Genomic DNA, 15619 nt, shown 5'->3' with positions numbered 1-15619 from the left:
ATTAAATGGAAACAATCCCTAATAGGTTACTTAAAGTCATTTGCTAGACTATGTCACACACGCACACCCAAAGTTTTAAGTTGTATCATAAAATGTCTCTGATTTCCACCCCATACACTTGAGGCTATTTCTTCTATAATTTTAGACTGCATTTTTTTGGCCATGGTTTTCAGTAATTAATCACCTTTACTACTTCACTATAAATATAGTAAATGAGCAAGAAGGCTCATTCATCATTAGCGTTCTTCATTCTTCACAGAAGTCTCTCAACACACAGCTGATTAGCAGAGGCTAGAAATGAACTGGGGACTGAGAATCAAATTTCAACAATTGTGAATGCATTTCCCTCAATTTTCTTCCCCAGTGGAGTTAGTTTTAAGTAAAATGTCATAGAGCACAGCACGTAAATCTGAAGATTGAAACATAAACCATTATCATTAATCTTCCGTATACTTATATGCTCTTAAATTGTAACTAAATTTAAATCTCTTAAGGACACAACTATATTCCCAGACGACAGTACAAATTTCTAAGTTATCTGGGATTTTATTACATTAGTGTTCATTTAGTTTTAAGTTTAAACTGGCTTCTCCTTTAAGATATACTCCTAACCCACAAACCTATGAACGCCTGATTTTCGATAAAGGAGCTAAAAGTATACAATGGAAAAAAGAGAGCATCTTCAACAAATTGTGCTGGCAAAACTGGATGTCAACCTGTAGAAGAATGAAGATAGATCCATATCTATCACCAGGCACAAAACTCAAGTCCAAATGGATTAAAGACCTCAATATCAGTCCGAACACACTGAACCTGATAGAAGAGAAAGTGGGAAGTACTCTACAACACATGGGCATGGGAGACCACTTCCTACGTATAACCCCAGCAGTACAGACATTAAGGACTTCATTGAATAAATGGGACCTCCTGAGACTGAGAAGCTTCTGTAAAGCAAAGGACACTGTCGCTAGGACATAAAGGCAACCCACTGACTGGGAGAAGATCTTCACCAACCCCGCAAATGACAAAGGTTTGATTTCCAAAATATATAAAGATCTCAAGAAACTAGACCGTAAAAGGCTAATCAACCCAATTATAAAATGGGGCATTGAGCTGAACAGAGAATTCTCAACAGAAGAACTTCAAATGGCCAAAAGACACTTAAGGTCATGCTCAACTTCCTTAGCGATCAGGGAAATGCAAATCAAGACAACTTTAAGATACCATCTTACACCTGTCAGAATGGCTAAAATAAAAAACGTCAAATTTTTATTAGGAAACACAAAAGAAGAATCAAAGTAATTTCTCTAATGGTGAAGAAAGTAAAATTGTGTTTTGTAAAAAAGATGATTTCTTAGATACACATGTAATTGCTGTTATTGCACCAGAAGCACAGTGTTACTATCCTAATCCTGTCCAGAGCAGTATAAATGATAAGGCTTGATAGAAAGATAAAATTTAAATAATTTAAGTTGACTTTACAGGGATCCCAAAGTTTGGGGGAGATAAACTTTTTATAGGAGTTTTAATAGATTGTACAATCAAATCATACGTGTTTCTTATTACATGAGTTCTCTATTGGCCTTAAGACAGACATAATTGTATGTCCATAGATATATTTCCTGCTCTATCTAAATTATATAAATGGGTTTGAGCCAAGGATCCAAAGCCAGAAGCTATTAAAATAAGGTATAATAAAGCACTTTCATATGCTAAGGAAATAAAAGGACAGATATGTTTTATGTGTCAATAATCCAAACAACTTCCTCAAGCTGCATCCTAAATTCTATCAACTAGTGGTTGATAATGATGGGTGGTAACTGTCGGTCAGAAAGAAATGAGTAAATGTCATCAGAGAAATAAAATGGCCACTTTCCTCAATAACCTACTCAGTATATTTTCTGAATATGCAGATGTTATCAATGCTGATACTTGCATGGGTCTGAAAGCAGAGGAGAGTAGCAGGCAACATCAATGATGCAAGACTCCACCCCCTTTTGTTGCCATGCACCTTTGTGGGGATATTTGTCTCACAGGCATTTGGGGAAATTATTTTTCCTGAATTACTTCCTTTGTCCTCTAGAAAGTGAGAGTAAAATGAGAAAGACGATGATTCACTTCGACAAAATCTAGTTCGGGGAAGGCATGAAACAAAAATGAGTGTTACTGTTTGTTTGTTTTCTCAGTGCTTCCGTTTCTTTAGAATGTGGAGATGCCTGTGTTTTCTTGACACCAAAGCCCACGAAATTGTAACTGGGAAAGCAGCCAATTTCATAAATATGTGCCGATTAAATTCCACTGATTTCATTTCACAAGATAAACTTTAGCTTGGGAAATCAATGACCAATTTAAAGGAAATTTCTCCTAGAAAGTAATCAACACCAAGAGGTCTTTCATTGCTGTTTGCCTGCTGGGGATGTCTATCCGATGCTAACAGCATGGTAATAACCATCACATGGGCACAGGGGTGACTTGTATTTTATTTATTTTTTGTTTGTTGGATGGACCATGACCACAGATACCACTTTCTCCTCATCAATATCAAAGATTTTTGATCTCTAATAAATTCAAAGCCGCCTGACCCTAGAATATAACAGTTAGACATTAGAACTTGGATTTTATAAACAAAGAAAGTCCTCTTCAGCAAGCAAGTGCATTATCTGTCATTATACAATGATTTAAGCATGTGACCTGTATGAAAGACAAGACTTGATAATGTCTGCTTTTCTGTTCTAAGTATATAGGGAGAGTCTTTGTTTCTTTATTTGCTTTTAATTAATGCACATATTCACAAAAGGGTAAATGAAAGCATGATTACTCATAGAGACTAAACGAATGATTATTATCTACTTGTGGACTCCATTTATTTCATAATCATGTTTTATAACATTCATTACTCCCTGTCTACCAGATGGTCCCTATATATACACCTGACTTTACTAAATGACAGCAGAAATATAATTCTTGTGACCTCATGTTTCCCTGTCTCTCCTTTCCTCCCTCCTTTTCCTTAAAAGGAACATCTGTTGCTGTCATTTGGTTTAATAGTGATTTTCAAATTAACTCCGATCCAAATTATGGTTCATCACTTTCTACATAAGCTTTGTGATCATTAATGATTTCTTTCCACTAAATACTATAGATACGTCTTTGAAAATGTCCTGTTAGCCATAAAGATGGTATTCTCCATAGGACAGGACCAGTATTCTGAAGAACTCTTTGCTTGGTCTAGCGGTGCCTTGCTAAAGAAAACAACACATTCTCTTGGAATAATTTAGACCAACTGTGAACCCAATTCTCATCTTATTTCCATTTCTCTTCCTTCTGTCCCTAACAAGGGGCTTTGCCCTATATTGAATCGACAGCAGAAAAAGTATTATATAAGAATGGAATGAGAAATCTCTTGTTTATATTTTTAAAGTAGTATATAGGGAAAATCTTTACTGACCTTAAAATAAAACACTCAAAAATGCAAGTAGGTGTTACCAAATCATTGTCACATGTTTTTTTTTTTTCAACATTTATAGTTGGTAATTCTTTTCTAGGTTCCTTTCAATCTCAAGGATACTTTTAACAAACAAATAGCACAAAACACACACACACACACACTCGCACACACACAAAATTCTGGGCCAGGGGCATGGAGGAGTATAGGAATATACAATATAAGACTGAAACTATATATTTATCTTAGCTTCTTTACATGGATTTATTAAAGAGTCTTTAAGTAGGCCAAACATACTAGGAAAACAGATTGAGGACAAGTTTTAAAGGTCTCAAGGCATATTAGTAACTCAAATACATGACTGGACCAAAGTTCAGCTTCTGAAGGCAAGAATTATTTTCAGAAAAAACTAACTCCCATATAAAGCAGTTAAAAGAATACATCGTCCAATAATCACTGGTTAAAATGCTAAGCCAAAAGAAACATAAAAAGAGTAAATTTTAAGAGACAATTTGGCCAAAGTTAGCAAAACCAGCTCATGATTGAGCTGATTCTTAGGACCAAGAGGAGTGGGGAATGTGGGACCCTCACCCCTTATTCTCAAAGGGGCAAGAAGAAATTTCCTAGCATAATGTTTTCCCAGGAAGATAGTGGCCTTCCCCTCTCCCACCCAGGATATTCCAAGCACAAGGTCACTTAGCTCAGCCCAGTCAGCCCCCTGGTACAGGCTGATAAAAATGGCTTAACTCAAGAACAGTGGCCTTGCTCTAAAAACAAGGAAAACGCTAACTTAACAAAATGGAAGGGAGCAAAAGTCCTTGTACCCGTGCCAAAGCATCTTCAAAGATTCTCTTTGTAGTTATGCCTTTAAAAGCTTACCCCACAGAAGAGATAAAACTTCTCTCTACCTTGTTGTAATGGGGATGAAGATGAGTTCCAAACATGTTTGTATTATGCTGATTAAACCTTGTTTATTACAGTCAAAAAAAACTACTCCCACAACTGGGAGTTCATAATATTATATATTTTCCCACAATACTGATAGCTCCTTCTAGAACTCCACTGCATGGTCCTCTAGATGCTTATTTGTAGAGTTCTGTTGAGCAGGCCTTTCTTTGTGTGTGCCCATCACGATGCTAATACATCCTAGGATGTTCACTATTATCACCATACTCACAAAAGTCAAAACTGTTTCTCACTGGGGGATCTGCTCTCTTCATGGATGTGCTTTCTCCCCAGATACTACGTCAGACCACGCACAGCTTAAAATCACCTTTGCCTAAATCCTGACGCTCTTACCCTCTTCTTCCTCTTCCTGCCTTGACTCTTTATCTGCGTAGATGGCCCTAAAGACTGCCCAAGTGAGAAAGCCATAAATTTCCATGCTGCATTAGATCATTCTTCATTTATTTTTATTTTCCATCTTCCCATCTAAACCAAAGTCTGTTCCAATCAACTTCACCTTTAAAATCAGACACCCAAATAGAACCAATTTCCTGTCTCTACCCCTGCTTTATATTCCTCACTCAATGTGATAGCTTGTAGGGAATGCTTCTCCCTTCTCTTCAATCCTTCTGTAATCTATTTTCCATAAAAAAGATTTTTCTTTAAAAATTGTAGTTCACATCTGTTTTGAATTCCAAATGTTCCCTTTTAAACTTCTGTGATTTTATATCATAACTACAAAAATAAAATAAAATGTTCACATTGGTTTTTACAACTTTAATGATATTGGCTGTTCTTCTATCAGTCTTAGATCCATGGCAGGAACACATGAAACAGTTAATATGTCTAATGTATCTGTGTACTGAATACTTTTCTAAATACTTTGCATGTGTTTCTTATTTAATCTTTTCAACTGAGCTGTGAAAGATATTTGATTACTACTGTTACCTATGAGACAACAAGAGGTTAAGAAATTTCTCAGGGCCCTAAAAGAGTAAGGATATAATCAAAATCAAAATCCAGATGGTATCCTTAACCTACAGCTTGTTACACACCATTTTAAAATCCTACATTTCCCAAGCTGGCCTTTCACATCTTTAAACCACTAAATGGCTAATGTGCTAACTAAACTAAAACCTTAAGTAATCTTCACATCAAAACATGAGCCAAAAGGTGATTCCTTGTCAATTACATCTCAGATTTTAAGCTAGAAGTCTTTCCTCTCTACCTAGGTGGAGTCTGAATTTTTGAATACATGCACTTATTTGAGATTAGCAGACTTAAAGGCATGTAAAAATTCAGCTATACCTTATTTCAAGTGTGCCTCATAGATTAATAATACAAAATTAGTTTACTCAAGATACATGTCCCCAGATGAGAAATTCTGGTGGATTGAGGTCAAACAAAGGAAGACAGAGCCAAATATTGTCCATTGTGTGTCATTGGAAAGACAGGAAACAGTGAGTAGATGCTGAACATGCAAGTCGATGATGGAAAAACCATAACCCAGAGAGGAACTGGAAGGCAAAGGACAAGCTTCATCAGTGTTCATGGGATCTTCCATGGTCAAAGAATAGATCTTTCTTTGAAGGCACAGCTCACACACTATCACCTATACATATTGAAAATAATTTTCATATAACTAAAATGTCTAAGAAAACTAATATTTTAAAAATTTTCAAAATTAACTTGATTTTCCTATGTAATGGCGAATGAATTTTCTTCAGACAATTTGTTAAAATAATAAGAGCAGATTATACACTTGCTTTTAGCTAAAGGCTAAGAAGTGATCAAACAGACATTATTATATCTCTTAAAAGATATGGTCAGGAATAGAATGAGAACTCATGAGAAATACATTTCTAAAAGGCCATGTGCAGGAATACAGTGTGATAACTCATTAGAAATATAACTCTAATCAACTTATCTTCTTTATGATTTTAAAATGTTAATTACAATATGACTAGATCCTTGCTACCTTTCTCTTTCCTCCCTCTAAACCTTCTAACGTCTCATTCCACCTGTCCCTCTCATGTTAGCCTTGCTTACTATACTGACATATATATACATATATATACATATATATATACATATATATATGTATGTATATATATATATATATATATATATATATATATATATAACCAGTTGAGTCCATTTAGTGTTGTTTGTATGTGTGTGATTTCAGGACAGATCATTTGACAATGCATATCCAATTAGGCACTCATCTTGGGGAAGACTAATTCTCCCTCTTTCAGCAGCCATTAGTTATCTGTAGTTATTTATGGAGTCTGATGAGATTTCCCCTTCCATGTTTGTTAGTGTTTTTCTAGTTTTGGTCTTGCTTATGCAATCCTATTGATGATGTTAACATGGGTGTAGTTTCCTTATCTTTACTCTTTCTAGGAAACACAATATTACAGAAAAACTCCTGGTCCTCTGGCTCTTATAATCTTTCCATATCAGTCTCATGATGTTCTCGGAACCCTAAGTATAGGAATGTTTTTATAGATATATAGATATATTGGGACTGGGGACTGTACAATCTGTTGTTCTTTGCATTTTAATCATTTGTAGTTTTCCTCGATTGTCTTTTTATGTTGGCACATGATGCTGCTTTGATGAGAGGTGATAGGGGCATTTATCTACCGGTATATGGAAAAGTGTTTTGAAAGCAACTAGTAATTAAGCCGGTCTTGTAAATTGGTAGTAGTAAGTTCTACTCTAAAATCTATAACCTCATTACCCCCAGAGACTGACTAGGTTTCTAGGATCAGGCATGATTTCCTTCCTGTTGAGGCCTTGAAAAAATTATAGAGCTGTTCGTTACCAAGAAGATATGAACATTCAGGAACATCTTACCATGCTGGTCATTGCTGTGATTCCTGGGTATCAGCTAGGTAGGACAATTGACTGCTTCTCTCCATTGGCACTTTGCATAGCACTTCTGATTCTATGAAAAGTAGTCCTGAGGGAAGAGGCTTTCAGGTCGCATTTAGTCAATATATTTCTAATCCTATAATCAAACTACATGGTATCTTCAGCAACAGGAACTTATCTTCTACCTCTAAGAGGCACCATGTAAAATAGCAATATGCTGCATTGTGTGGAGAGGCTCTTGGACACCCCTGACCAATAGCTCACACTGTGTGATAGATAGATAGATAGATAGATAGATAGATAGATAGATAGATAGATATAGATAGATAGGGATATCTATCTCATGAATCACTAGTACTGTCTTGATAAACTGAGCCTTAGAAATCTTAAAAATGATAAACTTAACAGAGGTGATAGCACATATAATTCCTTTCAAAGAAAGTAGGACAGGATTGCAATTCAGGTATCCTAAAATGTTAGAGATTATAGAATGTGTACTTACTGAAGCAATAACAAAACAAAACACGTTCATATGCTTCATCTTCCCAACTAGGCATCTTGTTACCCTGCCAATTACAAATTATTCTTATGAGGCACATACAGAGAGTCAAAATAAGCTCCAAGCTAGATTGCTTTTGACCATGATTTGCCTTGAGCATTTCTTCTTTTCATCCAAAGACATAGGTGCAAACGGCAATGAACTAGACATTTATCAACTTTTACATTAGCCAGATGATGATAGAAAAATATGCAATAAGATGACAAAAAATAGAAAAAAAACATTTAATAAACAGATAGGAAGGCTATTTCTTTGTTTGACCAAAGTTAAATATTTATAGGCAAATTGTTTTTGAAAATGTGTATGATAAATTATTTCTAAATTCTATTTAAAAATTCATAAAAAATGTTTGCCCTTTGGTTCTGGCATTTATGAAACCTCAGCTCCTTAAGACATATCCACAGCCAACATGACTACATATATAAATATTAGTATGGATATTTAATATGTATATATATACATATATTTTTCATGAAATTAATATTGTTCACTGTACTTTGGGTTCCTGACACTTTCATTATAGTTTCTCTGGAAGTCTGAAAACCTGAGATAATCAGATTTTGGTCTTTGCATGTCCATGCATGCTCTATCAAGCCCTTTTATCTGTATATTGGACCCGTCAAAATTCTACAACTTTCAGGGAGTCTATGATTGAATTCACACTCTTGTGTGATAAAATACAACATTTTAATGGAAAAATAAATGTGTATGCTAAATTACTTCTAAATTCTTCCATTTAAAAATCCATAAAAATATTTGCCCTTTGGTTCTTCTTCTGGTTCTGGCATTTATAAAACCTCAGCTGCTTAAGACATATGCACAGCCAACATGACTACATATATAAATATAAATATTAGTATAGGTATTAAATATATACATATATTTTCATGAAATTAATATTGTTCATTATACATTAAAATTGTCTTCAGTGTTCTATCTAAGTTTATATGCTTTCAATGACCATAAAACATAAGAAAAGGTGAGAGATGTAGGTTGCTGATAATCAAACAAACATGACTGGTACCAGTAGGAGCAAGCATGTGTTTGAAGCTTTTGCCTACACTTGGGACTCCTTTCCTCCTATTAGGTTACCTTGACCAACCTCCCAAAGAGGACTTTCAGTTTGTCTTATTGTGTCTTGTCTTTTTCCTGTTCAGCTTGGAGGCCTAGTTTTCTGAAAGTGGAGAGAGAATGGATCTGGGGAAGACGGGAGCTGGAGGGAACTGGGAAGGGTGGAGGGCGGGAATTGTGATCGCGATGTAGTGTGTGAGAGAAGAACCAATTTCCAATTAAAAAGGAGTGTCTTTCAATGAAAATTAAGTCTTAAAATGAAAAACAAAAACAAAGTAACCAACGCTTACAACAATTTTACTTAGAATAAATAAGGACTAATTGCTATAATGATAATGACTTTTCTTCTTTAGTTCTTCTCAGGTCATATGAACCATTTTTCCTATAGTATTATACTTTACATAAAGAGCATTGAAATAACACATCATGGCTCCTTTGAGCAGTTAAATACATTATAGTCAGCATGATGCTCATTCATTCAGAACATGTGACATTCATTTCATGGACTTACTAGGCCTTATATCCCTCCCTTTGCTTTCTTCTGAGTTTGTGTATTGGACTCATTGACCGCTTTCAACCAACATGTTTATGTTCCTCTAATTTCAGCATGTGGCAAACTGATGAAAATCACAGGCCCCATCACAGTCAAGACATCTGGAACACGATTTGGTGCTTGGATGACAGACCCCTTAGCATCTGAAAAACATAACAGAGTATGTTGCTTCTATCAGTGCTTTTGCTTATATGTTTCTCCTATACTATTCCTCCCAGGCTATTCCTTTTGTTCATGATATAGGTTATGATGTAAAGAGCTTGATTTCTTGGTATTTTTCACTTAAAACAGTTGATACATCTAACTTGTGGAACAAACCTATTTTAGTGATTTGTTTTTACAATTCTTCAGTGTACTGTAGGCTAGTTGTTATTGAATTTAGTCTTTGCTTATGCTTGAAATGTATGAATCATGTTCATATACAATTTCCTTAATATTCCATAAGAAATATGATCTTTATATTAAAAAACCCTGAGCACTGAGTAATGAACCAATTTATTATGTAAATCATTATATTACTGGAGATAATTGTAAAAGAAATACAACGGAAACAAGTGAGGGTGTTTTTATAGGTTTACAATATCTGTATTATGCAATTAAATATAGTAATAACTTACTATAGTCCTACTAAGTAATGAATTAATTATGAATTAAGGTTCTTAATAGTCATATTTAAAGGAGGGTTTTTATTAAATTAATGCAATGGTCTCACTAAAATCTCCAAGAAAATCCAATAAATAATGGTCACTAGAAGATTCTGTGGTAACCACAAGGTAACCACATAGGTTTGGCATGTAAAATAAAAGAGATATGTTTTTAGAGCATGTGCAGGACAAAGATAAAGCCTTACAGTTGTTACATCAGGAGATATTCTTTGTAATAACATGTGATGGGTTTGGCCAGCAATAGGCACTTGCTAGCCAGAAATAAAATAAAGAGAAAACAAGTTAATTTGATGGCAGCAAAATCAGCTGTTTTTATACAAATATTCTTTTCTTAAAAATTAATATATCTATGTGTGTTTACATGTCACATATATAGAGAAGTCAGAGGAACACCGTGATTCTTGATTTCTACTATCTGGATCGGGGGATGGAATTCAGCTTGTTAGTCTTTTTTTTTTTTTTCAGCTTGTTAGTCTTGACAGCATCTTTACCTCCTGAGTTGTTTTGCTGACCCTCCTTACAATATCTTTACAAGGTCTTGTAATGTTATCACATTTGAATGGGTTATAAGTAAGAGCATTTGGCATCCAAAATTTGAAACTTTGTAACTATCTTTATTTTAAAATTTTTTGTGAAAATCCAGAATTTAATCACTCCATTTGATTCTCTTGTTTTTTTTTTCCCCCTTATTTTCAGGTCTGGTATATGGACAGTTACACTAACAATAAAATAGTCCGTGAATACAAGTCCATTGCAGACTTTGTCAGCGGAGCTGAATCAAGGACATACAACCTTCCTTTCAAGTGGGCAGGAACTAACCATGTTGTCTACAACGGCTCACTCTATTTTAACAAGTATCAGAGTAATATCATCATCAAATACAGCTTTGATTTAGGGAGAGTGTTAGCCCAGAGAAGCCTGGAGTATGCTGGCTTTCACAATGTATACCCCTACACGTGGGGTGGATTCTCAGACATTGACCTCATGGCTGATGAAATTGGGCTGTGGGCTGTGTATGCAACTAACCAAAATGCAGGCAATATTGTCATCAGCCAGCTTAATCAAGACACCTTGGAGGTGATGAAGAGCTGGAGCACCGGCTATCCTAAGAGAAGTGCAGGGGAATCCTTCATGATCTGTGGAACTCTGTATGTCACAAATTCTCACTTAACTGGAGCCAAAGTGTATTATTCCTATTCCACAAAAACTTCCACATATGAGTACACAGACATCCCCTTCCACAACCAATACTTTCACATATCCATGCTTGACTACAATGCTAGAGATAGAGCTCTTTATGCCTGGAACAATGGCCACCAGGTCCTGTTCAATGTTACTCTGTTCCACATCATTAAGACTGAAGATGACACATAGGCAAATGTCATTTATTTTTATCTATCTACACTGTCATTCATGATAAACTCTATAGGAATCTTTCTGTGTTTATATTTTTTTCCTTGAATGACTTGTCATCATTTCTCCAAAGCAAAGTATTTTATTGTATATTTGGAGTTTCAAAAAGTGTTTGTCTAAGTCAATGTGTTAGAAACACATCTTAACTCCTAAACTTACAGGGCCTATCATGCCCTTGTCATGCAAAGCACTAAAAAGAGTTTAAGTGGCTAGAGTCATAGTTTTGCAAAAGATTAATGGTCTGCCTTGTATTAGAATCAGACTAATGGTGGCTTAAATGCATGAATGTCTTCTTTTCTGAACTGTAATTTTTGTACTGTCTCTTGCTCTATCTACATTCAGAAATATTTTCATAGGAATTAAGGTAAAAGAAAAGCACTTTCCCCGCATTTATTTCTACAAAAAAGATTTGAAGAGTTTATTTATATGGAAAATACTTTCAATCATGTTGCTGTTACCACATTCTCTGATGCGGTGCTGTGTAATCATTTCTGAATCCCTTGCTGACATTTTTTGGCAGTATGTATTTCTATCAGTGTTACCACCATCGTACAATTGTATTTCTTCACTTCTATGAAAGTAACATTTTTTTTATTAAGTGCACTAAAATTTAGTCTCAGTAATTATTCAAGTCAGTTTCCAAGTGTGGTCAAGAAAGATCATCTTGGCTTACCCCTTCACATAAGTATTATAAACTTTAAAAAAAAATTAAACCAGGTATCCTATACAGACTCTTTGTTTAGTACCAAGTTTATTCTGCTATTGGCTCTCAATGTGAACACCAATCCAATGTAGTGATACTCTTTTTCCAGGAAGTATCCCACATAATTGTTTGAAAAGTATGCAGCTGTGTTATAAAGACTGCATTTGATTCTATTCATTTATCATATTAGTGTTGTTATAGTACATATATATATTAGTATTTTAACATATTTTGCATACAACTTTCAATAATTCCATTTCTTATATAATATTAAGCACATGAAGATTATTAAGGAAAGAAAATTTGAATATTTTTTTCTATATTAAAATTATAAACCATGGAGAGTTAATGGCAAGCTTGTACAAAAAAAAATGATAAAAAGAATTGGGAGTTTTCTTTGGTTTCACATGTATAACCAAGTCAGAAAATTTAAAATGCAATCCCTAAATACCTTGCCTCTCACTATGCTCAAAATTAAAGAATCTAAAAAGCAAAACTTTTTAACATTTATGTTACTAATTCCACAGAACATAAAATCAATAAATATTGAACATGCCAATCAATTTAGAAGTTCTTTCCCTATGTTCCAAAGAATTCCTCTAAGGCACTTTTATGTGAACTAATAAGGGTGTATTTTAATTTTTTAAAAATATATACTAAAATAAATATCATATAACCTAATGTAAAATTTTTGACCTATAGAATATCACATTTTTAAAAAAAGCATATGGTAATTCAGACAAAGCACTCCATAAACAGATGATGATGTTCAGAGTAATTCGTTTTAAATCTGCAATTGCAGAGTTGTTCTCAAATATCCCATCAAAATTGGAGAATATAATTACTTAATCTTGAAATTCAAGATTGAAGGAGTAGCTAATTTTTGTTCATGAAGCATTAGCATGATCTCATGGGCACTCTGTGTTTGTTAATAATGGTGACTTCTCTTCACAAACATCTACCAAAGTCCCCATCCACAAATAAGAGTCGGGAAATATAGAAGATTCATTTGTCATGCTACACATATCATAATGTAAGCAGTTCCTACTTCATATAGCAATTTGTATAAGATAAAACTTCATGTCAGTTTTAGAAATGAATCAATTTTTAGGCAGACAATCTCTAATAGGAACCATTCTTATTATGTTATGTGGTATCACATACATTTAAAATATGGATGATCATGGCTTATTTGTGAAGTGTGCAACTTGTACAGAGCCCCCTTGTTTTCTATGTATGGTTTCATTACCTATCCAATACTTAGTGTATGTGCTGCTAGAGCAAGCTAAGATTTTATTGTCACTAGAAGTGAGGTAACATGCGCTTAAAATATGACTTGCATTAAACATTTGCAGTTTATGAGCATTTCCTTAATAAATTATGTTCAGTTTTGTGCCTGAAATAAATAAGAACTTAATCACTGTTTCCTTTTTAATCTTCAGCAAATAAAGTAATTTTATGAGGAAAATAATGGGTATCTAAACCCAGAAATTCTATGTCTGAAAGTGAACTATGTAAGTGGTATTTTCTAAATTAATCTTATCATTAAAGTACTCCGTGTCATTCAAATAATATATCTGTGGTCAGGTTGTGGTGGTGTGTTATTTGTATTTGTGGACCTTGAATCACAAGACTCTTTACTTGCATCTGAATTTATCTAGGAGTTTGGATAACGGTGAACTTCCGTTGTGTTAACAATGTGTAGGAATAAAAGAGAAAGAAAAAACAGATGCAATCTATGCAGAGAAAATAAGTAATTAGTCATGCTTTATCACAAATCCAGTAGCTCCAGCTGTTATCACTATTGTTCTCTCATTTCTTTATAATGGAAAGCACTCTTGGTGATGAAAACTTTAGAAAATATTAACTTCTTATTGATGTTTACTTTTAATTAAAGAAAAAACAAACAGAATCATGTCTTCGAGTTTGAAAGCCACAGCCAAATTTCTGAGTAGAACTTTTACAATCAGAGTGATAATTCCTGAAATATGATCCTACAAATCTGTGAATGTCTTAACATCAAAACAATAAAAATTTCCCCTAGTAAGAAGAGTATTAAAACTACTAGTTCTGAAGTTTGAATCTCCTAAAAGAAAAACATCTGAATTAAAAGCAGCATTACCTCTTAACCTTCAGATCACAGACTGTTTGTTTTGGAAATGTTATATAAGAATACATTTGGGAGAAAAATAAAAAGTATACCTTCAAGTTAGTTCAGTTACCAAAAATGTAGCCATTGTAGAGTTTCAAAAGGCCACACCTTACAGAAAAAGGTTAGTTTAAAGAAAACAATCAAAAATTGCATCTTGCTGACTTAAGTATAATCGCAAATTCTTTATTACACATACAAATTTTCTGTGACATTATCAAACAACATTCAATGTGAAGGTCAACTTCGCCATCACCTCATACATGGACCATAAGAGAAGGCTATATAACAAAGCAGTCTACCTAGTATGATAAGTGAGTCACTTGGTTCAGCAAAGATGCTATGAAATTTCTATTACTGACCTCTTACAGCCAGAAATGGTAAGTTCTAAAACACCCAATTTCATCCAACGTCCTACAGTTCAATAAACTGGGTCATTACTAAAATCAAGATCCTAGAATGTTTCCATTTTCTAAAATTAACTTAATGTATCATAAACATTAATAATTTTTCCTTAACATGGTCTGAAGAGACTATTTGGGATTAAATAAAATCTGACCTTTTAATGGTTATACTAGAAAAGTAGAATGAAAATATAAATGTCTAGAGGCCGGAAAGCAGCTCCATAGTTGAGAGCACTTACTTCATTTCTGTAATACCTAGTTCTGTTCACAAGGGCTGAAGTTTACTAGTTCACAATATTCTAGAACTCAGTCTTTAAGGAATCTATTACCTTTAGCCTCCATGGGTACCTGCCCTCATGCACATACCCACACACAGACATACACATCCACTTTTCAAATCAGTTTCTAGAAGAAAAAGTTACTTCATTACAACCTTTACATTATTTTTCTAAGGAATTGTAAATTTCATTCATGAAAATCTCTTAAATAACGAATAGAATATTACTGGTTATGCAATTTAGCCAACTAAAAAATTCTCTTCCAAACTTAACTTACCCAGGTGATTTACCTATCACACATGCCGGATTTATGCTACATAGTTTGATTTGATCTGGGTATCAAACTTAGAGACATTTTCATCCAATTTAGATTCAGCCCTGCCTTCAAAATGATCAAATAGGTTACATAAACCTTGTAATTTTTGGATATCGGCTCATTATTCTAGGTAAGTATCACATATATATGTGTATATATATATATGTATATATATAGTTATTAAACATTGTCTTAAAATGATGTAAAAACATAGCATTGTACTTCACCAAGAATGCAT

At 34.0% G+C, this 15619-nt stretch overlaps 1 protein-coding gene across 3 annotated transcripts in view; it reads left to right on the top strand.

Moving 5' to 3' along the window:
• Olfm3 (olfactomedin 3) overlaps positions 1–14173 on the top strand; it is a 191517-nt gene extending 177344 nt beyond the window's left edge. For 2 of the 3 annotated variants that reach the window (XM_041657308.1, XM_041657300.1), the window contains 2 exons: positions 9507–9613; positions 10815–14169. In XM_041657308.1, the coding sequence (XP_041513242.1) occupies positions 9507–9613; positions 10815–11492 (785 nt within the window). In that variant the 3' untranslated portion in view covers positions 11493–14169. Of the gene's footprint in view, positions 1–9506; positions 9614–10814 lie in introns of all 3 variants that reach the window. The other variant, XM_041657290.1, reaches the window with a different exon arrangement.
• The last annotated feature ends 1446 nt before the right edge of the window (positions 14174–15619 follow it).

Source organism: Microtus oregoni, unplaced genomic scaffold, assembly GCF_018167655.1.
Source record: "Microtus oregoni isolate MIOR12 unplaced genomic scaffold, Mior012 000000F_ref0000247, whole genome shotgun sequence".
NCBI lineage: Eukaryota > Metazoa > Chordata > Mammalia > Rodentia > Cricetidae > Microtus > Microtus oregoni.
The sequence above is the reverse complement of the archived record's forward strand: the minus strand, read 5'-3'. Positions and strand labels throughout refer to the sequence as shown.